The sequence below is a fragment of the Truncatella angustata genome, assembly GCF_020726525.1.
Source record: "Truncatella angustata strain MPI-SDFR-AT-0073 chromosome Unknown BKA67scaffold_1, whole genome shotgun sequence".
NCBI lineage: Eukaryota > Fungi > Ascomycota > Sordariomycetes > Amphisphaeriales > Sporocadaceae > Truncatella > Truncatella angustata.
Window position 1 is genome coordinate 5,952,877 of NW_025763381.1, and position 23,670 is coordinate 5,976,546.

At 50.4% G+C, this 23,670-nt stretch overlaps 9 protein-coding genes across 9 annotated transcripts; 5 read left to right on the forward strand and 4 right to left on the reverse strand.

The window, feature by feature from the left end:
* Positions 1–16: 16 nt before the first annotated feature.
* BKA67DRAFT_548879 (ETC complex I subunit conserved region-domain-containing protein) lies at positions 17–1,224 on the reverse strand. The gene is made up of 3 exons (XM_046101536.1): positions 596–1,224; positions 441–545; positions 17–390 (listed from the first exon to the last, which is right to left on the reverse strand). Exons 1-3 carry the CDS (start codon positions 1,153–1,155, stop codon positions 324–326), a joined length of 732 nt encoding a protein of 243 aa, XP_045964822.1. The 5' UTR covers positions 1,156–1,224; the 3' UTR covers positions 17–323.
* A 144-nt stretch (positions 1,225–1,368) lies between these two features.
* BKA67DRAFT_687056 (uncharacterized protein) lies at positions 1,369–3,184 on the forward strand. Its single transcript, XM_046109041.1, has 2 exons — positions 1,369–1,560; positions 1,613–3,184. The coding sequence occupies exon 2, from the start codon at positions 1,744–1,746 to the stop codon at positions 3,100–3,102; it is 1,359 nt and encodes a 452-aa protein (XP_045964823.1). The 5' UTR covers positions 1,369–1,560; positions 1,613–1,743; the 3' UTR covers positions 3,103–3,184.
* Positions 3,185–3,186: 2 nt separating this feature from the next.
* Positions 3,187–5,423, reverse strand: BKA67DRAFT_548886 (WD40-repeat-containing domain protein). Its single transcript, XM_046101537.1, has 7 exons — positions 5,326–5,423; positions 4,885–5,268; positions 4,816–4,836; positions 4,604–4,765; positions 4,490–4,549; positions 4,323–4,435; positions 3,187–4,272 (listed from the first exon to the last, which is right to left on the reverse strand). Exons 2-7 carry the CDS (start codon positions 5,026–5,028, stop codon positions 3,504–3,506), a joined length of 1,269 nt encoding a protein of 422 aa, XP_045964824.1. The 5' UTR covers positions 5,029–5,268; positions 5,326–5,423; the 3' UTR covers positions 3,187–3,503.
* Positions 5,424–8,364: 2,941 nt separating this feature from the next.
* On the reverse strand, positions 8,365–8,958 carry BKA67DRAFT_62576 (uncharacterized protein). Its single transcript, XM_046105539.1, has one exon. It carries the CDS (start codon positions 8,811–8,813, stop codon positions 8,514–8,516), a length of 300 nt encoding a protein of 99 aa, XP_045964825.1. The 5' UTR covers positions 8,814–8,958; the 3' UTR covers positions 8,365–8,513.
* Positions 8,959–10,531: 1,573 nt separating this feature from the next.
* On the forward strand, positions 10,532–12,639 carry BKA67DRAFT_509648 (uncharacterized protein; the record flags this gene model as incomplete). Its single annotated transcript, XM_046097255.1, has 3 exons — positions 10,532–10,559; positions 10,672–10,968; positions 11,018–12,639. 3 exons carry the CDS (start codon positions 10,532–10,534, stop codon positions 12,637–12,639), a joined length of 1,947 nt encoding a protein of 648 aa, XP_045964826.1.
* A 708-nt stretch (positions 12,640–13,347) lies between these two features.
* On the forward strand, positions 13,348–15,006 carry BKA67DRAFT_62678 (Yip1 domain-containing protein). The gene is made up of 3 exons (XM_046105554.1): positions 13,348–13,758; positions 13,827–14,391; positions 14,470–15,006. Exons 1-3 carry the CDS (start codon positions 13,692–13,694, stop codon positions 14,717–14,719), a joined length of 882 nt encoding a protein of 293 aa, XP_045964827.1. The 5' UTR covers positions 13,348–13,691; the 3' UTR covers positions 14,720–15,006.
* Positions 15,007–15,293: 287 nt separating this feature from the next.
* On the forward strand, positions 15,294–15,914 carry BKA67DRAFT_530786 (uncharacterized protein; the record flags this gene model as incomplete). Its single annotated transcript, XM_046099290.1, has 2 exons — positions 15,294–15,626; positions 15,720–15,914. The coding sequence occupies 2 exons, from the start codon at positions 15,294–15,296 to the stop codon at positions 15,912–15,914; spliced, it is 528 nt and encodes a 175-aa protein (XP_045964828.1).
* A 126-nt stretch (positions 15,915–16,040) lies between these two features.
* Positions 16,041–21,962, reverse strand: BKA67DRAFT_510292 (Sec63 Brl domain-containing protein; the record flags this gene model as incomplete). The annotated part of the gene is made up of 1 exon (XM_046097312.1): positions 16,041–21,962. One exon carries the CDS (start codon positions 21,960–21,962, stop codon positions 16,041–16,043), a length of 5,922 nt encoding a protein of 1,973 aa, XP_045964829.1.
* Positions 21,963–22,774: 812 nt separating this feature from the next.
* On the forward strand, positions 22,775–23,622 carry BKA67DRAFT_653862 (putative snare protein; the record flags this gene model as incomplete). Its single annotated transcript, XM_046106455.1, has 4 exons — positions 22,775–22,795; positions 22,870–22,952; positions 23,062–23,507; positions 23,582–23,622. The coding sequence occupies 4 exons, from the start codon at positions 22,775–22,777 to the stop codon at positions 23,620–23,622; spliced, it is 591 nt and encodes a 196-aa protein (XP_045964830.1).
* Positions 23,623–23,670: the final 48 nt, after the last annotated feature.

Consider the following 23,670-nt stretch of genomic DNA (forward strand, 5'->3'; position numbering starts at 1 on the left):
AATTTGTCCAATCAAGGTGGGATGTTAATGTATTTGACCCTGTCAGACGCCCAGAACGGTGTAGTGTGGATTCAGTTTGGGCAACACCAAAACATACATCGAGTATTCCCATTCCGACGTGGGCGGTGTTCAGCTGATAGCCAGTTTTATTAGTGATTCAATGCCCTCAACAATGCCTGCATGTAGTGATGTTTTATATCAACTCTGACTACCCCTGGCAACTAGCGGCTCTAAATTTATGTACAAGTGAGACTATACTGTACATCAGCGGATCCCAAATAGATCACGCATGGCAAATGCTGTGCTGTCCCGGATCTAGCCCCTTACGATGAGTTGCGCTCGAAATATGTCCATTGGCCCTCAGCGGGCTTCTCCTCGAGTTCCTCCCACCTATTTTCGGGTTAGCTGAAACCATTAGATAACATTCAAAATGAACTTACGGCTTGGCCTGAAGCATAAGGTCAAGAAGCTTCAGCTCGCTCTCGGCCATTTGCACGACTTCCTCAATCAGGCCAGCACCAATCTTCTGCTCAATCTCCTCAACCCTGCCAAACGTTAGTGCGTGGATGAGTAGTGCGTTCTTCTGGAAACAAACTGGTCGGCAGTCAACTGCGGCTCAGGCTCCCATGTAACTTTGGGTTTGATCTCCATGGGCTTTCTCGAGAAGAAGAGTTCTTGGTCCGCGCGTTCAGCCTCGGTGCGCAGACCCTCCTTCTCGCCACCCTCGTCAACCTCGCCATCCCACTCCTCGTAACGCTCATCCTCTTTGATGGGATCGTGGCGCATCAGGAAAATCTGGTTTCCCCTCGTGATGATCTGAGCCTGTGCGCCATTGATGGCGGCCTGGGAGGCGATATTGAAGCCCTCTGGGTTCTCCTTCAGGATCTTCTGGGCGTTCTGCTGCCACTCATTGTATCCGGGCGGTACGGCGGCGGAGACGATGCTCATGCGATGCTTTGTCTGGGCCTCAATCGATTGGCGGTAGAGCGAGGACTCCGGGGCGGTCTTGATCTTGTCCAGGGTCGAGCCGTAGAGGTAGAGCAGCGTCGAGCGCGGCGAGTTGTGCGTGTAGAGACCGGTGAGACCGGTGGGGTTACCGGCCTCGAGGTAGCGCACCGGCTTGACGGCGGCGAAGAGTCGTAGTGTCCGGCGCATCGTGGGTGAAGTCCAACGATTGGGTTTGGAGTTGTGCTGTGAAATTGCAGCTCTGTCACTGGATAGCTTCACCTTCAATGATGAAGTTCCAAAGCTAGTCTAACATCCAATCCAGTCGTCACATGACTAACTTGGATTATTGCATTAGGAGCTAGTAAGCTCCTCTACTTGCATGCCCGCTTTTTCGCATAGCCGCTGCTCAATGGCAAGAAAGTGCAAAAAAGTGTATGTAGTCATTCATTGACATATTTCTCGACCGGAGACTCATAAATTTAATTTGTTCGTACTTGTGAGATATATGAACTTCAAACTATCGTCCTCGGCCGTTGCTTACTGCATTTTGCGGCATGTTGTGCTGTTCTAGGGATTTTCTCGGTTTTCCCAAGTGAAGAAGTCATTGAGCATGTAAGTCATGCGCTCATCAATTTGCTTGTCGTCTGCTAATTCACAATTACAGCTTTTCCATCTATCCTTACATAGCGTCAGGCTCTCAGTCGCAAAAGAATTTTTCTCGTTAACGTCTGATCACCGACAAAATATTTGTTGATACGTTCTATCTAGCCAGTGTTGAGACAACAGTGTTAGAACATGGAACCTTTTGCGCTGCCCGTGCCTTCATGGCGGCTAGGAACACAGCGCAAGAGAAAGAGGAACCCGAAAGATGAGATGGATGGCTCTGCCTCACCGGAGACGGACATTATTGCCTCTTCCTCGCGCTTCCCTTCTGATGCCATCAACCCAAGAAGTCATTCCCCAAATACCCTGCGCCAGTTCGCTTTGGCAGGTCTTTCGCCGGAGGAGGAGGTACCCTCCAAGATTCACACCAATTTCCCACACAAAGGACTACCACCGAATTGGCAGTCAGGAGCTGTGCAAAGCCAGCGGGGCCGACGTCAAAGCAGGATGTCAACTCTTGGAAGTGGATCGGAGGCTGATGTTGATACAGACGGAGAGTCTAAAAGGCAAAGTGAGGTTGAGATGACCCCGAGCTCTTCGCAAAAGTTCAAGCACATGAACACTATGATGGCTATATTGCACCGGTGCATCCACGAAGGTGATATCCCACGCGCAAAGCGGGCTTTCAGCCTCTTGATCAGGACCAAAGACGTTGATATTCGGTTAAATGAGATGTGGACCCTTGGTACTGAGATACTGATGAGAGATGGCGAGGAAAGGAGGGACGGACACCATTTTGAAGGAGAAGAAGCACAGGAAGTATCCAGTCAACAGCCTCCCCGCTGGGGTTCAACAAACAACATAGAGAAAGTACGCAATTACCTCGAGACTCTAGCACAGTACAATCCCTACGACCACCACTTCCCACGGTCTATCAGCGCCGTCGATTTCTGGCCTGCGCTGTACAGTATTGAGATCTACAACATCGATGCTGAATGCAGACGGGCACTGCATCGGATCGATCAGTCGTCCATACCCGCGGACGACAGTGGGATCATGTCTGACCTGCCATCATCACAGCACGAGTTAGAAGAGGATCACGGTACGCAGACACAAAAACGCCAGTATGAGCAAGAAAACACGGTTTGGGAAGCGTGTGACGAGGTGCGTCACGCGACTCAAGTAGCCGCACAACAAATCGCCGCGAGGATGGACAACCTGATGCAGTCTGTGCCATACTCGACACATATCGAGCTTTTAAGACTTCGAGGTATGCTGTCACTGTTCATTGGGGATTTGTACTTGCCCACGCGTCTTTTGAAGTCCGGTAGCGCCAACAGCAGGAGCGTAGGTGACAGATTGCAGGGACTCTCCCTGGCCACGCATAATACTCACGGCATGGATGATAGGGATGCTATAAGGCGCAGAGAGCAGGAAATAGAGCAGGCAAGTGTCACATTCGAAAGGATAGTAGAGAGAGGCGGACAGCTGGAGCCATGGCTAAATCGTTACCTGGACCCGGATGACGATCAAGCTTCTATGTTGTCGTAGATAATAGGGAAGGGGGGGCACTTGTTGAAATATCCTATGAAAAACAAGCCCAAATACTGGCACGACCATCAAAAGGAAACAGAACTAAGTCAGTGTCTATAAACGAACTACAGAGATTGCTAGGCAGTATTATCAACATTGAATCAGCATAAGATGCTTATCACTTAGCGTTCCGCACGACTTCAAATGCGGCCCTGATTTTAACGAGTTAATTGCTCTTTTCGCTTGTGGTGTAAGCTGGCAGCCATACTTTTCGTGGTAGCCGTCTGAGACTGACCACATAAAAAAGGCCAGGGCAGTTCAGCCACTAACTTGGTGCACTCGTTCCCCTCAACTTCCCACACAAGCGCCGACAATGACTTTGTTATATGTAGAACTAATATCGAGCAAGATAACTGATATTAGTGGCCAGATCTTCTGTCGTCCTTCTCCTTCTTCTGCCAGCGGGCTAATACTACCATGAGGTTCTTGCTCCCTACCACAACGCACCAGTCACCGAGCGGACTCCAAGCCACCTGTCTTCCAATAAAATCCTTGACGGACACGGAGCTCTGGCTATGAGACCTAAGTGCTTCGTCTATGCGGGTAGAGTCGTACCTATCATGCCATGAGTCGAGTGTCTCTTGGCTGTAGTGGTTGTTAGAATTAGCTGAAGGGTCAATATCGCTACCAGTCCGACCCGATATTACCGAGTCCCTGTCATCTGCGTCGGCTCGCACCTTACTGACCGGGTCAGCCTTTTGTCTGTGCACAACGGGTTGTAGCCAGCTAGGACGCTGTAAAGGCACGTCACGATCGGGCCTATTTAGCTCAGTGACAAACTCGTGAAACGCCGTGATCCGCGCCAAGTCCCAGAAGAAAACATTTGAATGTGCATTGCAGAATGCGAGGACTGGATGCTTCCCAGTGTCATGATACAGCTTGAAGCGCATGTAGAACTGGTGGCCACTGCCAGGTGTATGAAATTGTATCATGCGGGTGTATTGAGGAGCCGCTGATACAGTTACTGGAACGAAAGCCGATCGAGTAAGCCGCTCAGTGTCGCTAGTCGTGGGGGCGTCAGATGGAGATGGTGGTGGGTTTTTGGAAGAGAACCCTTCGATCCTCCACAGAACAATTACGTCCTCATGGCATGCTCGCGAGAGAATCATGTCTCCGTAAAATGCAACACTGTTACAGTAAGCTGCGGGGAGTCTCATAAACAAAGGGCTGGTGCCTACCAATCGACAATTCCACTATGGACCTCTGATGTGAAGAAGTGCGGATAGTGTACGATTACTGGTGGAAGGGGGTTTCTGGTCCGGGGTCTATCAGAGAGGTCTGGCAATGTCCACTGCATAAGTGAGTTAGCACAACTGACTCGGAAGAATAGTTTAGAACTAGTTACCATGCAAACACAATTGTCGTGGCCTGCAGAAAGGACGTATCGTCCACTATTGTGAAATGCCTGGAGAGCATTCATTAGTGATACAACGGTGACTCGTCAATGGCATAGTATTACAGTTGCCAACAAACCAGAAGAGTGGCCTTCTCCCCCAAGAATGGCGAGGCAAGGCTGGTCTTCATCAGAGGAATCAAGACTCCATATCCTGACCGTTGTATCTTGCGAAGCGGAAGCTAGTATGGAAGGGTTGTTTGGGCATGTGGCAAGGTCATTGATTTCCTCCTCAATGTTAGTGCCAGCGTACAATCCTCAGGTTTCTCAGAACTCACAGCTCCATGGCCAACAAGTGTCTATGACCAGTTAGTATAGTGCCCCAAAGCCGGCAGATGAGGAATTACCTTGACTAAAGTACCACTGATCACATCGTAAATCTTAATCTTCGCGTCCCACCCAGCTACACAAAGCCAGGGGACCTCGGTTTCAGGATCTTTGGTCCAAGTGCAACTGCAATTAACGGCGCCTTGCTGGCATGAGGTCAGCATAGAAACCCTGCAGCAATACAGCTGAGCTTACATCGTCATCACGCAGCACTTGGACAAGTTCGATGAATGGACTGACATTGCTTGACAGTCGATAAATCACAATCTGTGCACGAAGTCAGCCCCAGAAAGTGCACAAATGGCACCACAATGATGGAATACTCGCATGTTTCTTACTAACGGCGGCAAATACTGGGTCGTCCGTAGGTTGAAGGTACGGATAGAACTTCACATCGAAGAACTCTAGCAGTGACAAGATGGTCAGTATCGACAAGCGTAACGAAATATAAGCAAGCATACCGGTATCTTCCTTGGAATCATCCTATATCCATTAGCAACACATATACGTTGGAAACGTTGACTGTGGTAATCTTACCTCAAACCCGATAGACGCCTTGAGGCGGGGAAGATCCCATTCGTCGTTGAAAATAGTTGATGGCATCCCGAGCACAGGGGTCTATCACGCGAACTTGGCCAGAAATATCTTTCAAGGTACTTCAAATGGCAGTCTGTAGCGCTTGTTGTCTCGGTTGTATCGTGTTGGACACTCGGCGTGGGGCGGATATGTGGCGGATGCTTGCACACCGCACAAATGCTGCGAATGGTCTCTAACCAAGCTATTGTCGGATTCTGATAACGAGGATTAATGTGAGTGATCTCGAGTGCTCAATCCTCCTTGCAGCAATCGAAGGAATCGAATGCCAAGGTTGACATGGATTCTGGCTGACACCCTTGTCGTGGTCCTTGCCAGTAGTAAATGGATGGTTATGAATTTATGGTAACCCCAGTAAGTGCTTAGCTTCGCAGCAAGGCCTTAACCTAGTACTGTACCATTCATTCATCGACTCGTTGACAGCCACCTCCGGTATCGTGCAGTTTCGTCACGAAACACAACAGACACAGATGCGGTAGTGAGAATGGTCGTCCTAAAGCTATGTCACTGGAACCAATTCGACCTGCTCTGGGCTAATTGAGGCACCTATTTTCGTTTGTTCAGTAATCGAAAATGAAAAATCCTATGACTCGACCTCGGGACAGGATGCAAGGCATGATGGGCTCCATCAGTGTTTTGCGGTCATTAAATCATGTTAGAGGGCTATTTCAGCACCTCCCGATGTTAAATTTTTGATAGGATCAAGCAGAGGTACGTGCAAGTTGTCACATTGAAACAGCTGGAACTTATCTCTTATCGGAACAATTGCGACCTAAAATCGTGTGCATAGCTTCTCTGCACGGATACTGCTGAAATAGATATACAATTCACGTTTTCAGCACGCAAGCTAAGTATCAACAGCTGTTGTACTGGAACTGACGAGGTGAGATAGCACTTGCAAGACGCAGTTGTACGTAGTCTTTTATCTGCCACCATGCCGCACATTGTAACCCAACTGCGAATGCATGACTTTGCCTGGTGTTTTTGAGTATGTTGTATCATTCCACTATCGGCATCAAGCAAGTTGGAAGGTTACGGTTAGCATACAAGCGCAATGTATGAAACATGTAGCTTTCATATGCTGTTTGTTTCCTCCGAAACGCAAGGGCAAGTGGTACCTAACGTAGGTTAAGTCAACTTGGCGAACCATAACAATGTGCACCGGCTCCGAGGCGTACTGGTTTCGCTTGCTGAAATACGGAATAAGCCGGTGTTTAGTTCAGCCCGTGAATGCAGGAACAGAACCATCAAACAAGAGAGTTTGGTTGTACTAATTCTATTTGAGACCGAAAGCGTTAGTGGTCGAACTGGACCTACTGTGCATACATCCAAGAGCTTCGAGTTCTGGCACTGACAGACTTTATCAATAACCAGGTTTGACGTAGTTGCCCAGTCCAGTATACATGTTCCCTGTGTTCCCTAATAGTTGGTGTGGAGGGTAGAGTCGTCTTCGACAATAGCTCGTTCGAAACAAACCCTCGAGTATTCAAATTCGGGACGGCAAACTCCGTCTAGCTTTTTAAGTGGCTACAGGCTATCACAACCTGGCGTCCAATTTTGACCAGCCATTTCTGAAAATGCTCCATGTTTTCATGGCGTGTGGTATATTGATAGGTGTATGCTAGCATTGATTTTGTTTTGTTTTTCGGCTGTGACGGCTTGGTCGGCTCTTGCATATGTCAAAGGCTTTGTCACGCTAAAGGTGTTCAACGGCACTCCTTCCAAGAAGCTCTCGTACGAAAGAACATGTAACTCCGAGGACGAGCAATCGCTTGCCGTTATTCGTCACGGCGATGCCAATGTTCTTATCACTCGTGTGCCCCTGCTCTTTTGGTGGGGTTGATCATGGAAATGCGGCAGTTCTTCGAGCTGATTGGCTCGATGCTCACGGTCTCTCATGGGACGCGTTCATCTGACATCGATCGCCAGTTGCCTTACCCTTCACAAAATTAAATAGCCTCACCTTTCTTCGCGATTAACCAAGCCACAGCCGATGTCAAAGCAAACAATGGCAACGATTCGGCCATTAAGATACTCTAGAGCTTGACGATCACGGCAGCGGCACGCAAGTTGTGGCTTCCCCTTAGGCTCCGTTGTTCCAGAACTATAATCCGCCATGTAGTCCCGGCTGCGGTTCGCGACTAGTCAAGCGTGAGCCGTTGGGTTTGTGATTGACGATTTGTACTGTCACAGTTACCAATCCAGCATCTGCACAGTACGCAACACTCTTGCTGATGAAGTCTCTGGCACGAAATATCAGATTCGACAGCTTTCCAGGCCCTTTCTTATCCGTCAGCACGGTACTGGGTGATGATGGCAGAACCACTGATTGTAGTCCCGATATCATACTGTCGGGGCTCTTTAATTCGTGAACGGAACCAATGCGGGAATAGGTTTATTTAACTTTACACCCTTTGATCGTATCGTGCACACTCAACTGCAAATGGCGTGGACGGACTAAACAAGATCTTTGGTGGCAGTCAAGCGGCTTCATTGCAGGAGAACGGCTCCTCAGTGTATCCATTTCGGCCCTGCTGGAGGTACTGCGTAATCCCGCTCCACCAGAAGGGCCATGAGGCGTATCTCCACCGAACGCACCAATTTGAACCAGAGACATGTCACTTCACGACAGAGAGCACTTCGGTATTTTTATTGTCAAGATGATTGCCGACAGCATTACATGGTCATCTATCATCAGCCTGGCCTGTTACGAGTCGCCAGTAAGCCGAATTTGCGGTCAAGGATAGATATACTCTAACTGATATTTTTTTCCTAGCTGTGGAGGAATTTGCAGCCAAGTATGTTTAGAAGTGTATGTAGATGCTGAGCTTGCGAAGCAAATCACGGCTTCACCCAAGGTCCTGTATGTCTTGCATGCCTGTCGCTTAAGGGCTCCCGCAGTCTCAACTTGGAATCCTAGTAGTATATCCCGAGAGCCTGGTTCATTATTTTTTCAAGGGTGTTCGACCAAAAGGTCACACCTACCATGTAGCGCTCGAAGGCAGCGCAGTTTACTGGTGCTGTCAGGAAGCGGAAGCCCATGTGCCGGCCCCTGTCAGCTTCCGAATCTCAGCCATGCTGAAAAAGGCTTTCTCCCTCCGCAAAGGCCCCTGTTCTCGCAAGCTCTACCGGAATAGTCGTCTAACACCCGAAAGTTGATCTCTGTTCTTGTCCTTGGAGATGATATCGCTTGATCATTTATATAAGAGATTTCGTCGTGGAACAAAGCATATACCCGGACCAAATTTGTTATAGGACGTGTTATAGTACCTGCTACTAACGTAAAGCAGTGGTTAGTCGATGAAATGCTATATAACGAGTAACGGCATACCATGTTGACATTTGAAGTAGTCATATATTCACATTAGAACGAGGCGCTCTATTGATCGCTTTAAACATTGAGCACTGGCGACTCCACATAACCATGTTTTGGGTTATGAGGCGTGCTGCAAATGTTCCACTATACAAGCATCCTTGAATGATTGTACGTAGTATACACTGGGCTGGCAGAGCTTATAGACTGGTATCGAAAGCAAGCGCTACGGGTATGTCAGCGCAGTACGAGCTGACCTACACGGGTTATGCTTAGATTCATCTCTTGGTTTTTGCGACATGGCCAGATGGCTCTGTTTGTGTCTAGACTAGCTACGGTAGGATAGATGCCTGGTGCTTTCGTTTCGGTGGTTGATCGCTTTCCCTGACAGATACAGTAGTAAGCGCGACCCTGGTATAAAATGTGCAAACTGTGTGAGTACTTGGTAATTTCGAGACTAAGCGCGACGGAGACTAGCGAGTCGATCCTCCGGCCATGCTTTTTTCAACAGCATTCGCCTAATTGTGACGTTCCGCGGGAGTTGTCACTGCTAGAAGCGAACCCTGGGCTAGTCTAGTGCGTAGGGCCGCACGCCGCAGGCTCGCCCAGGCCCCTGTTCTCTCGCTGTTAATAATAAAGTCTCTCCGCTCCAGGATTTAGTGTGAGCACCCTGTAAAAGTGGCATTGGATTGGTTTGTGGCAGACAGTGGACGGTTTGTGGAGTGCCTGCGTCAGGGTACATCAATACCCAAATTGTTCAGCCGGCATCAAATTCGACAAGAACGGATACTTCTTATTGTTGCTTGCTACTGTTCTGTGAGCTATAACATGAACCATTTTGCCGTTTCACCACGCTGACATTGATAGCAGGGCAACTCCTCTCTATTTATTATCTTATTCCCTACCATCTCCGTGCCGTCACCAAACACCACCTCTCTCGCTTTTTCTCTCCAAGCACCGGCGGCTTTCAAGCATCTTCCTTGACTTGGCTGCATCTGTCATACGTTGAACCACTTCATCATCCTTCTGTGGCCCTTCTTTCGTCCCGTCTCTTTGACATCGGCACGGTTTCTTGCTGACTGGCCGTCGTTCGTGATTAATACTGCTGCATTTGCAACCGTCTGATCTTCTTCCCTCAGCCCTGTCAACGTCGTGTGCCCAGCTGCTGCAATTCTCTGCACCCTTCTCGACGACTCGTATTCTGACTGGCTACCGTTGTCAGTTGCATTGCAAGTCCATCCCGCGTGCGACTGCATTGGACCGAAGCAACGTTGTGTCACTTGGGGAGAAAAAACAACTCATCGGTGACCCAGAAGCTCTCTGGCTGGTCCATTCCACGGGGCCCCTCAGTGTCTTCTGCAGAGTGCCGCCACGCTAGTATCTGCATTTGTGTACGGGACCTCGTACAAAAGTGCTTGGTTGATAGCTCCTGGGGCGGCTCAACCTCTCTGACCGTGGCGACGGGAATCCATGTCATACAAGACTCGGTTATTCAAAGACACCCCCTCTGGCCTGCTGGCCTAGAGCACTTCCATTCCCGTGCTGAACAACCGAGGAAACCGCGAAACACGAGTCTTGTAACCTTGCCATCACTCCAACGGCCCTTATCAGAGGAAGCTTGGAAAACAACATCTTGCCTGTCCACACAGACCCTATAGCAGGCCTTCAGTAAGCTGTGTTAGAGTTGGAACGGAAGGCACTTGACCCCTAATACAGTTTCATTCATAAAACAGGAAATAATGGAAGAAATTTTCGGTGCAATGGAGCATACTTTTATAACCATTCACAGTCAGTACCCGTGGCTAAATATTTAACCTTTCGACCTTGCTGGGGGAGAAAAAACTCTATCAACCGCTCGATACTTTTGCTCTGCGTTTACTAACTTTACGGGCTTCCCTAGATCTGTCACCTGAAGCCAATATTCTCTTCGCTTCAGCCTCAATCACCGAAATCCTTGGATATGAGCCTCATGAAGTCCAGGGCCGGCCATGCTTCGACTATTTCCATCCAGACGAGGAGGCATGGGCAAGGAAGATTCATGGCAGAGGTGTGCGATTAGACAAAGCTGCTTCGCTCCATTATCTGCGAGTGCAGCATCGAAATGGGCAATGGATCAGCTGCGAGTGTTGCTTCACCATAGTTCATGATGTTCTGGTAGCTTGTACCAGTATTTATCGAATTGGAGCCAAGAGCGAACGTACGTTGTACGGTCAAGATGAAAGGTGACCAAGCTGACAGCTTTCTAGGACGGGCTATCGAGGCACCACAAATTCGGAGGATCTTCTCGAGTTCACCGCGGGACCCTCGCTATCACATGCTCGAGCACCTCTCCCCCAAGTTCCGGATGCCACCTGTGGAGCGAGAACCTCGGGCTGCCTTGATCCTAAACAGGTTTACCAGGCCGTTGTCGATCATGTTTTCCACAGATGCTGTTTCGCAGATCCTTGGTCTCAGACCTGACCAAATCCAGCACAAAAGCTTCTACGAATGTATAGCGAACAATTGTTTGGCTGATGCTGTTAGGTGTCTCGAAAGTGCCAAGTCCAACGACTCGATTGCGTATCTGAGATTCTGGTTCCGTGATCCAAGGACACAGGAAGAGCTTGATGCAGAAATAGACGGAGGCGTAGACGGCATCGATGGTGTCCGTGGAGGTCATGGAATGGATGGTGCTAACGGCGTTGACGGAGTCGATGGAGTCCGCGGCAGAGGCAGTCCAAGCAGCAGCGATATGGACTCGGACGGCGGTGCTCATCTCAGCTCTCCCATGGACTTGGACGATGATGGCGATGCGGTCATCAAGACCGAGTCAATGAGTCCCGACCCTTCCAAAGCTGAAGTTCTTGGATCTATACGCCGTGAAGAGGCATCCACAAACCATGCAGCTGGATCCTCGAACGCGGCTCCCGACGCCAGGGAGCCAGCACAAGGACGGACTAACGTTGCCGACCAGGATGATATCCAGGGTGGCAATCAGGATGGCAATAGACGCCAGCAGGGGCCTTTACCGGCTGTCGAGCTCGAAGCCGTTGTGTCCTGCACATCAGATGGGCTTGTTGTGATTCTTCGACGCGCCCGGCCAGCAATACCCAACATGTACTCACCGTCAATATCGATACATTCTCAGAATGGCCTCTTTGCAGCACCCTGGGGCGAGCAGCCAATACAACCGTACTACCCCCCAGAACTCTATCATCGCTTCCAATCGCCACTTCTCCCCCAACACATGCCCTTACAGGAACATGCTAAAGCCGCGGGTGGGCCGCCAACAGACATGTTGATGCGTTCGATCCGAGATGTGGCAGTTTTCGCATGGGCTTTGTGCGGCATCAACGGCAACTTTGCGGCGTACGGGCGTGGAATACCTCGCGGAGAAGCTCAACCTCCGAATGGACTGCCGATATGGGACCCGAGCGGCGGACAAACGTCGTATCTGGGCCCGGAGAATCAAGCGCGGTACCGATGGCAGCAGTCGGGTCTAAACGATCACAAGGGCAAAGGGCTGGCTTCTTCCAACCACCGCTACATGCCGGGGCCATCTGGTGGAGGTCTGAATAGTTACGGGTCTGCCTATGGTGGGTCGAACTACACAAGCCAGCATTACTCGCGGCCGTCCTGGGGACAGTCAACAGGCTATAGCCATATGGGGCATGAACACATGTATCACCAATCGCACCACGCACCGCAAATGGCGGCAAGTTACCACCAGGGCTATCCTGTACAGGAGCCTTGGGCCGAGGCAGCGGCAGCTAATCTTGCACAACAGCAACAACAAGAACAAGGACAAAACGGGGACCAGTCTGTGGCGGGTGTGCAGGCATCAAATCCGGTTCAGGAACCGCGCAACATCCGTCGCATGTGGCAGTAGTGTAGATGACAGCATTACGATGTACGCAATTATTTGACAAAGCTCGCACGAGCAAAACTGTAAGGTGAACTGGATAGGTATGGCGCTGGGGGGGTTGATTGGCTCGTAATTCTTTGTCTTTCATTCTTTCTTTGTTGCTTTCTTTCCTTTTGGAATGGGCTGAAAAGGGAGAAAAAGGCGATACTCTGTTTTTACTATATGCTGAAGCCTGATGTGGTTGGCGTCAGATTCTAGATACCCAACGGATGTGCTCAGCACACTTTGGTTCAAAAGTAATGAACAATGGTCTTTGAGAGAATCCAGAAGAGGAGATTGATATTCCGGCTTGTCTGCGTATGGCATGATATGTTTGCATTGCGAGTGCAATTCTGCAGCCTTGGCGCACTCGTGGCTAGGTATGTACAGTATGTATGTATGTAGTATCGTACCATGTAGATAAGATGTGTCCGTACTCTGTAATCTGTACAGTCAGTCCCGCACTTTTCGCGGTCGGTACGTTTCGCACCAAGACAGGTCATGCTAGCGAAAGTGCTGCGCGGAGATGGTGTACTATATATATGTATGTGTGTGTGTGTGTGTGTGTGTACACATGTGCAGTATGTGCAGTATAGAGCACCCACGCTAAGGAGCTTGGGCCCTCCGCGGCCAGAGTTCAATTGAGGAAACGTGGAAAGAAGTAAGAGAAGCACAATACAATACGTAAGGTACCTGACCTACTGTATCCTAGTAACCTAGACTGCGACTACATACGTACATGTCCATAGCTCAACTCAACTCAACTTAACTAACCTACTTACCTTGGCTACCGTAGGCTCCCAAGTAGGCCCCAGGCACTCTTGAAGCTTCACGGATTTTATTACCAATTCCAGTGGGTAGTCGCTTCAACTCGTTGTTGCCTGCCGCATTTCACAACTCATTGCATTCGGTGCATCTTACGAGATCTCTCGTGATCATCCCAGAGCAACGCGTTATGCTCCCTTGGAAGTAGAGTAGTTCCGAATCCGAACCAAATCATCGCTCATTTCCCTCTGTGGAACGTACACTAGAGCACAATGGCTTCCTCGAGTCACCAGTACCATGCTCCTGAGGTGGAGGACGACCTCATTGACCCGGATGATGGTGAGCATGCCTTCCACACAGTCGACGTATTGTTACCTCGAACAACAAAGCTAACAGCAGTCCTGCAGCCGACCTCAACGACTTTGACGACCCTCTCTCACAGCGCCAACCGCTGACGGGCAACATCGGCTCCTCCTCGTCCTCGGGTCCCGTCGATCAGTCCTACCTGACCTCCCGAATCCCCGGCGAAGACCGTCGTGCCCCCCAGAACACCATCGATGAGACCGTCTGGGACACCCTGCGCCGCGACCTCCTGGCTGTCTGGTCCAAGATGCGCGAGGTCCTCTACCCCAAGTACCTCTTCGGAGGCACCATGTTCGAGTCCTCGGACGGCATTCGTGGCGCCTATGCCAACATCCGCGGCGCTGGCCTGACTGGTGTCAGGGAAGAGCTGCAAGGTCTGACCGGCCGCGTCATGGACACAGAGGCCCTGCTCGACCAGAACAACATGACCCCCGGACTGAGGGACTGGGACATGTGGGGCCCCCTCATCTTCTGTCTCTTGTTGAGTCTGCTCTTGAGCTTCAGGGCTCAGAACGACCAGAAGGATATTGTTTTCTCCGGCGTCTTTGCCATGGTCTGGATCGGTGAGGCCGTCGTCACCTTGCAGATCAAGCTGCTAGGCGGAAGCATGTGAGTGTTGGGAGAAGCCCACCCAGAGAACAACGCCCGTGACACAAATCCTTCTTGCCAGTAGCTGACAAGACATAGTTCCTTCGCCCAAAGTGTGTGCATCATCGGCTACACCCTCTTCCCCCTTGTCCTCGCTGCCATGTTCTCCGCCATCAAGCTCCCTACCATCCCGCGCATACCCATCTATATCCTTCTGGTTGCCTGGTCGCTGGCCGCCGGTGTCAGCATCCTTGGTGGTAGCGGTGTGGTCAAGAACCGGGTTGGTATCGCCGTCTACCCTTTGTTCGTTTTCTACGTTGGGCTGGGCGCCCTTTGCTTCATCAGCTAGATCCTATGGGGAAAACCATGTTGGAACTGTACCCGAGGCGAAGACACAAAGGTCCAATGGGCCGTGTGCATGGATGGCGTAGGAGATCTTTACTATTGACGAGTGTATTCTAGACATCGAGCATGTATCAACTGAACTTTTACCTGCAGTTACCCCTTGGAATAAAGCCCCAAGCAGTCTTTGTTTTCGGCCCTTGAGTAGTCGTCAAGTCTGGCTTGGAATGGAGTTTATAGGCCAACCCATATGCTTCAAATCAGTGAGAGTAAAGATAAAGAGTTCGCTTTTAAGCATGGCAGGTTCCTTTACTCCTTGAGGCAAGACATCCGGAGCAGCCGACATCAGACTACCAGTGTCTGACATTGCTTCATCCAAGAGAATTGTCTTTCTCAAATTTCACTTGCAGCCTATGATTTGAAGCCAAACAATCAGGCCGTGGAACAAGTGAAATGTCTAAGGCACTGGGTCATACTAAACAGCTGTATACAGAATAGTGCCCCCCCACAAATGACGCCGCCACCAGTTTGCAGGAAACATAGCCAACACCAAACCATGTAGAAAAATATATCTCATCATCATGAGCCCAACCTGCACCCTACCATTCTCAGATCGTCTGAGCCCTGGCAAAGCCGAAACCCTCTTTCATGGCACACCAATACTTCTCCGCGGATCCCGCATCTTCGCCGGTAATGTCTTCGATAATAGCAACATCTATGGCTCCCAACAAAACAACAACGGCAGCAGCAGCATCACGGCCGAACATGTCGTCATCGGCTACCTGTACACCCTCATATGCCACCTGCCCGACCTGCTGAACCCCCGGCCGCGAGCTCCCCGCGCTCTAACACACGGCTCACCGCATCATCCGGATCCGGGACCTCGTCAGAGCTGTAGGCCAGCTCCAGGACCGGTACGACTTTCCCGAGTTCATGGAGGGGGCGGCGGTAGTCACAAGGGGCTTGTTGCCCTGCCTGAGGGAGGTCACGGTGCTGCCTGCGGGTAGGGTGGGGACCCGGTCGCCGGCTACATAGAAGGTCGGCTGGGCGTAGGAGGGGGAGTTGATCGCGATGATGTGATGATCGGACTGCATGGGGCATATGTGCGGTCCACTAGAGGGGAGGATTCAGCTGATGTATTCGGGGCTTTTGCTACCCATTGCGTGGCACGAGCTGGTAGCAGTAGTGGATGGACCAAATAAGTTTTTTCTGATGGCTTGTACACATTTGAGCCTGCAAGTTCCAGCAGCAATATCTGAAGGAAGAGTAGAAGAAAAAAAGGTCTTTTATTATTTACTCAAGGTCTGAATCCTTATGCCCCATTAGTCTCAAGCAGCACTAGCACCGCCTGCCTGGCCGCCGACCGCCCCCTTTGACTTACCCACATCATCGTCCACCATTGGCAGCGCCGGGATCTCGACGCCCTTGATTCTGTATTCCATCCCGATATACGCATCGCTCAATACCAGAACATCGATCTTTCTACCCTTGCCCTCCTTGTCTGGCGCCGGCAGCTTGAGATTGACCTTGGACGTTGGTCGGGACCCCGTAGAGACAGACTTGCCGGGGCCTTGACTCCAGCCTGCGCGCTTGACTGCGATGATTTCATCCTTCGCCACGTCGCAGATGACTACGAACCAACCCTCAGTCTGGGGCTTGGGGTACTTGGGGGCGTAGACGCGCCCCTCTCGCTCCACGATTGGGTTCTGGCGCTTGAGCGACACTGTCAGAGAAAGCGCCGTGACATTCTCGGCCCGTACACTGACGTTGGGCAGGGCCGAAGCGGCACGCGAAAACCGGGTTAATTGGAGCTGTGGGACATTGAGTTTCTGTGCCAACTCATCTATCTGGGGTTTCTTGAAGGTGCTGATTTGTTTCAAAGGTATCGCGTCCCCGACCTTATCAGAATTGACACCAGGTAAGATGGACGAAGGAGAGTCTTGCGGCCAACGCGCGGACTTGATGCACTGAAGTAGCTTGATCATTTCGAGGCAACTGGAGAGGTAGCCGAGTTCAGTAAGTACGTCGATCGATGCCTGGATGATACGGATCGCTTGGTCGAGCACGCTTGTCTGATCTCCGACATAATCAGTTATGGGCAGGTCAATACGCGCCATGTGTGCCTGCAGGAGCAGAAAAGACTTGACATGGGGATCCCACATAGGAAGTCCGAAGTTGGTTCCTGGGAAGGGCAAGTTGCGCGACAGTTCTGCGTTGATGAGATCCTCGTTATGCCGTACTGGAAGCTCGTCGTACTCTGTTGCGTTAGACATCCATTCAAGGGCATCCTCAAAAGAGGCTTTCGGTTTGGCATGCTTAACGAGATACCGAATGGTCTTATGTGACAGGTAGTAGTAACTCATAATCTTGCCCATCGGTGTCGGATCAACGTCACCGTTGGGGAAAACGTCAACACAGCTTGACTTTGCAAGTTCATCCAAGGACTTATTAACCATTTCGATCATGTAATCGTTGGCAAGCTGCTGGGCTGCAATACTATTATGCTCTTCAGCCGAGATCTCCAGACCATAGTAGGAGGGGTTTTTGTGGAGTCGACGGAAAAAGAAGGTCCATGTCAGATAGTCCAGAGCATCCTGTTTTGAGATGATGGTTTCCGCTGACACTTCAGCAGCCAAATGGTTGTCGAGAACAGTATGCAACGAGGACTCTACAGGGAAACCGGTATGCAGGAAGTGTTTGTAAAAATCCTTCTTTGCATCTTGAGTGAAGATTCTGGCAACTCCGGAGGTGTCGAACTGAGGTCGACCAGCACGGCCCAACATTTGCAGAACATCGGTAAGGTCCATGTCTTTATATCCTTCAATCTTGGCATCATAATATTGCGTGCCCTTCACCACGACAAGATGGGCCGGTAGGTTGACTCCCCATGCCAAAGTGCTGGTTGCAATCAGGATTTGAATCTTGTTATTCAAGAACAGCTCTTCGGACAGTTGACGGTCGGTTTCGACGAGGCCGGCATGGTGCAACCCGATACCAAAGCTGATAGCCTCTTTCAGCGCTTCGTCCTTCACCCGGGAAAGATTGAGTTGTAGATCTTCTTCTTCCATATGCAAGAATCGACGAGGGTTGTCCTCCAAACCGCACATGTTGATCAGATCTTTAGCAGTTAGGCGGGTCTGACGACGTGAGGGTACGAAGACGATGACGGGCTTGCTTGGACTGTGCGTTTTGACGGCAAGGAATGTCGGACGGTTCATTGACTGCATCAACGGGCAAAAGCCTCTGACTGATGGGAACCCATCGATGTACAGCTCAAGAGGCACCGGCCGAACGGAGTGTCTAAAGTTGAATAACCCTTCTTTGACACCCAACCAGTTTCCAAGGTCGGAGGCATTGGCACATGCTGTAGACATGCCCAACAAACGGACTGTGCTCTTTGTGGACTCGGCGATATAGTTCATACGTGAAACGATGATTTCAAGAATCGGACCACGATCGCCTGCCAGCAAGTGAATCTCGTCGATAATGACCAATGAGACCTGACGAACATAACCTCTCGTCTGCCAGCTACGGGAGATACCGTCCCACTTCTCAGGAGTAGTGACAATAATGTCCGCGTCCTTGATAGTTCTAGTGTCAGGCGTGTTGTCACCCGTCAACTCAACGAGTTTCAAACCCAGGGGCTTTGCAAGTCGATTTCCCCAATCGATGACTCGTTCACGAACAAGGGCTTTCATGGGCGCGATATAGACTACCTTGGATCCTGGTTTTTCTCTGAAGGCCCACCACATAGCTAGTTCAGCAGCGGTAGTTTTTCCACTTCCAGTGGGAGAACCGAGAAGCACATTCGCTGGAGTGTGATAGAGGGTATGAAAGATTTGCGTCTGCATAGGGTTGAAGAACTGAAATCGCTTCGCATACAGCTCCTCTAGAGCAGGATTATTGAAGGCACTGACAGGTAATGGTTGGAGGTTGAGAAGTTCTGTGTACACACTTTCAGTGTCAGGACGGATGAGATGCTGGAAGGAGACTGGTGTAACGGTTTCAGCGCCAAGCCATTTGTCCGAAACCGCCCTTACATATATCTGATTGGGCAAGGGATCGGAGAGGGGAATGGTGAAGTTGAGCTCGTGGTCGTCATAGAGCTTCCTCCTGCTCAGAATAAAATATTCATGATGGTATATTTCAGAAGTCTCGGAGTTCTCAACCCAAATATAGAAAGACTCGGTCGTGCCGTGAGTATGATCGTTCCACTTGAATTCGGGTGATATATATAGCTTGATTCGCAAGACGTCTCGATTCAGAGGGGCAATCTCAGCTTCCACAGTGAGGGTTGGAAAGTTATTGAGAATGAGCCCAATCTTTTTGCCGGCACTTTGGTTATGCACCAACCCTCCAATCTCTGCGAAGTCCATTTCTTTCATAGCCTCGATGGTGAGGTTGTCTTTGGCATCAAGTTGATTGAGTACCGGCTTTGGAAGGTCGAATTGGTGAAGAGGATGTTGAAATGGCCACAAACGTCTCTCAATGGACTTCGCCATGGTGAGAAGTACAAGACACTGGTAGCCCCAGCGTCGGTTGAGTGCAATCATGAACAAAGCTCTACAGATACGGCCAGATTGCTGGGAGACGTAGTTTTGATCGTTGCCCAGAGCAAAATCTTCCGGCTGAGCTCTTGAAATGAACGATTGGAGGAGGATGTTTGTCTTTGCCTGTGGTGTGTCAATTCCGCCTGGTACTTCGCAGGGGATCACATCATTTCTGAGGTGGGTGAGTTCATCTGCCTCACTGTCCCTTGACTGGATGTTGTCGAACTCTCCACTCATACTGATCATTTTTAGAATGTCTGCCTCCGAGGCTTGAGCATTCATCATTGTGTTGAAGATCTCGATACTGGTCTGTTGAATGTAGTATTGACTCGCAATACGTCCAACATCCTTGCTTCGAAGTTCTTCAGTAATTTCATTGAAGATAACCATCTGGCTCTTCTGAAGGGTTCTTGCAGCCTGGATCGCAAGTTGTCTCCGCCGTTGGACAAGAGTGGGATCATCGCGGATTTCGGCCCATTCAATACCATAGGTCATAGGGCTTCGCTGCATTCGGACGAAAAGAAAAGAGTATCCAATCCATTGTACAGCTTCAGCAATAGATGTTACTGTGCCGAGAGCAATCTCGGCATTCAAGTTATCGACCAACTTGGTTGAGAATTTCGACTCGATAGGTTGCTGCTCCGTAACAGCGGTGAGGTAGTGCGATAGTTTGTCTTGAGTGGTGCAGATCATGCCAATACCGACATCCTCAAATTGCGGACGGCCTGCACGACCAAAGATCTGGAGCACATCGAGGATACCAAGGTCGACGAATTTACCATCTTGTGCGCTATAGACTTGCGTGCCCTTTATGACGACTGCAGCAGCAGGCAGGTTAACACCCCATGCGAGTGTAGCGGTACAGCAGAGCACCTTGATAACACCCTCTGAGAATAGCCTTTCCATGAGATTTCTGTCAGATCTGGTCATACCAGCATGATGAATGCCGAGCCCTTTGGGTACGAGGTCTCTCAACTCTCTCGCCTTGCAAGATTTCATATCTCTAATAGCCTGTTCGTAAGCTGGATGCCCCGTAGGATCGAATAGATCAACGCAAAACTCGTCAATAGCTTTTTGGTGGAGCATTTTAGCCGTCAAAAGAGTGTCTCGTCGAGAATGGACAAAGACCATAACTTGGTGGTCTTCCTGGAGCATATCCCTTACTTTTTCGAAGGCGATCTGATCAAGATTCTCTCTGGACTGCTTTGAATTCGGCTTGCCTTTCACTCCTATGAAGTGCTGCTCAAGGGGAACAGGTCGGAATGAGCCATCAAAGTAAAAAAGACCTTGCTGTCGGTTGACTTTCAGAAAGTCGGACACATCAATGAAGTTGGGAAGAGTAGCACTGAGACCAACAATTCGAATCAAGGACTGGGTGCTTTCAACTTGTCTTTCGGTTCTAGCGACCAACGACTCGAGAACGGCGCCTCGCTCGTCGTGAAGCATATGAACCTCATCAATGATTAACAATCGAACTTTTTGCACTAGTTCAGTATCTCCAGTACCCTTTCTTGTAACCACATCCCATTTCTCAGGGGTAGTAACAATAATCTGCGTCTGAACGATCTCAGCCTTGGTAAGGTGCATATCTCCAGTAAATTCTCGAGCGCGGATGCCTGCCCAAGCCAGGCGCTTCCCGAGTTTCTCAGTGATCTCAGCAGCCAAAGCCTTCATCGGTGCAACATAAACAATTTTAAAGTCGTTGAGATCGACCGCGAAGTCTGTTGCCTCGTGATCCTCGATGGGATTAGGGGTGCAATAATGACAAATTGTCTGCAAAATAGTCAACATAGCTGCATCGGTTTTACCAGCACCGGTTGGGGCACAGATGAGCATGTTCTCGCTCGTCTTATATGCGATCGGATATACGAGACTTTGCATTCGATTTAGCGCCTTGTATCCCTTGAAGGTCCTTCGACAGAGCCCATCCATCTCGTCAATAGGCAATAACCTTCTTCCAGGCGCAAGGACGCCGGTCTTGCCGGCGGGTACCTTGATTTCTTCATATTTTTCGCGTAGAATTCTTTCGCTCCCCGTCGGTAGAGCGTATCGTTTTCCGGCAGCGCTCAGAGTGTTACCAGCAGCGTGGGCTCTGTAGACATGAGGGTACTGTACCTCCTTGTGCATAGTAGGGGCCAAAGATGCGTTCTTGTGCTCCCAGTCTCTTTGACGCAAGGCCTCCTCTCTTTCGGCTCTTGTGAGCAACCGGTTCCCCGCTGTCTGTGCTCCGCTTTGAGAAGCGAAGCCAGCTACAATGTCATTTCTGTGGGATATGACCTCAATGACGAAGTCGAGGTCATCAAATCCGACCAAATCTGTGAGCGCGGCTGACACCTGCTCCTCCGACTGGCCCGAAGCTAGGATTTCCAGGATCTGGGCTTGAAAAGTATCTGGCGAGAGACCGTTCTTCTTGGAGGCAACAGTAGCGCACTGGTTGGTGAACCAGGTTGAGTTAGCATTCCCTTGATCCAACTGTCCATTGGTATCCTCGATGAAATCGCTGCTCCAAAGGTCTTCCTCGCTGTCCTGGATGAAATCCCAGACATCGTCGCCGCTGTTGCCGGAAGTGAATTCATCATCGAGATCAAAATCAGATTCTTCTTGCAGCTTTCCACCGGCTGGTAAGTTTAGTTCAGCAAGCGCAGACTTCATGGCAGCGAACTGCTCCCGCCACCGGGCCTCTGCATCGCTGCTTGCCATGTTCTAGGTATGATTGAGGGCTCCTGTTCTGCACTCTGTGTAATCCTCAACGCTGGGGTCGTCGCTGGCTGATCAAGGTCGACAGTACCGTATTGGTGGCCAAGACTTTTTACAGCATGGAGGTGCGGTTTGCACGAGCGCACTGGAATACCAATTTTATCAGACAAATAGCTTCAATTCACTTTGGCAGCCGCTGACTCAAACGGTGAGCTTACTTTGTACGATTTTGGCGCTTAATGATGACTCTTTCTTTCTCTCACTGCTGTTTAGCGGCTTTGTGGCTTACAGTAGGTAGAGCCACCATGTACTCCAGACGGAACCGTACCATGCAGTACACACATGGAGTGGATTCGAGCGGAGATGGCCCCCAAGTTAAGTCCTAGCTACACATAAGTTACTGTATGGGTAGCAGTCCTATGCCCCGCACACCGCTATTAATACTTCCCAAAGGCCCTGTACCTACGGGAGTGCTGTAACTCTGAGATCCAGCGGGCGATGGCTTATGCCAGAGGGCGGTAAGCCTGAGGCAAGGTGGAAAAGTAGTAGGTTTAGTGGACTCGGCAAGGACGATCAGGCGGCCAAACAACACACAGTACATGTGGCTTTATGCTCTTATTATCCCCGTCCCCCTGATAGACCCCTCCAACGCCGAACCTCCCTTTGTCTCAAGAACGATTCATGCACCATCTTTCAAACAAAAGGGAACCGAGGAACATATCACCGACGACACTCACCCAACAAAACCCAGAAACAAACATCATCGCTCGCAAATCTCATCGGGGTGAATAGTCACTACGACCCTCTTGCCCACCATGAAGTTGCACTACATCGGAGTATGTAGGTACCGCTATCTCTAGCACACTGGAGCAAACTGGCTGACCATGACGTCTGTCCCCCCCCAACACAGATCATCCAGAACGAGCAGAAGCCCGGCGTCGAGTTGGTAGCTGAGAAGGAGCTGAGCGCATATTCGCGATTCACCCGAAACAAGTACGACACCCTTGCCCGTCCTTATCGATGCCTTGGCCGTTCCCATGGTGTTATGAGGGTAAAGGAATTGCATTGTCAGCGGATGGCTAACAAAGAAGCGCGCAAACAGCTATGGCGAGTTCATGACCATGTTCTCCAAGACGGTGGCCGAGCGGACACGTCCCGGCCAGCGACAGGACGTTGAGGAGCAGGACTACACCTTCCACGCCTACGCCCGATCCGAGGGCGTGTGCGGCATCATCATGAGCGACCACGAGTATCCCGCCCTCGTTGCCCACCAGCTGCTCTCCAAGGTCCTGGACGAGTTCCTGTCCTCGCACCCCAAGTCGGCCTGGTCGCAGGGCCAGCCCCAGCAGATGCCCGAACTCAAGGACTACATCGCCAAGTACCAGGACCCCCACCAGGCCGACAGCATCATGAAGATCCAGCGCGAGCTCGACGAGACCAAGATCGTGCTGCACAAGACCATCGAGAGTGTGCTACAGCGTGGCGAGAAGATTGATGATCTCGTGGCCAAGAGTGATGGTCTGAGTGCCCAGAGCAAGATGTTCTACCGTATGTTTCCACACCGCTTCTCTCTCCCTGTCTCCATTCTCGCAGGGCTTGTTGCTGACATATTTCGACTACAGAACAAGCGAAGAAGCAGAACTCGTGCTGTCTTATCATGTAGATATCGCGTATCATTTTGCAGGCTCCCTTTTGGTTCTTGGCGTTCTTT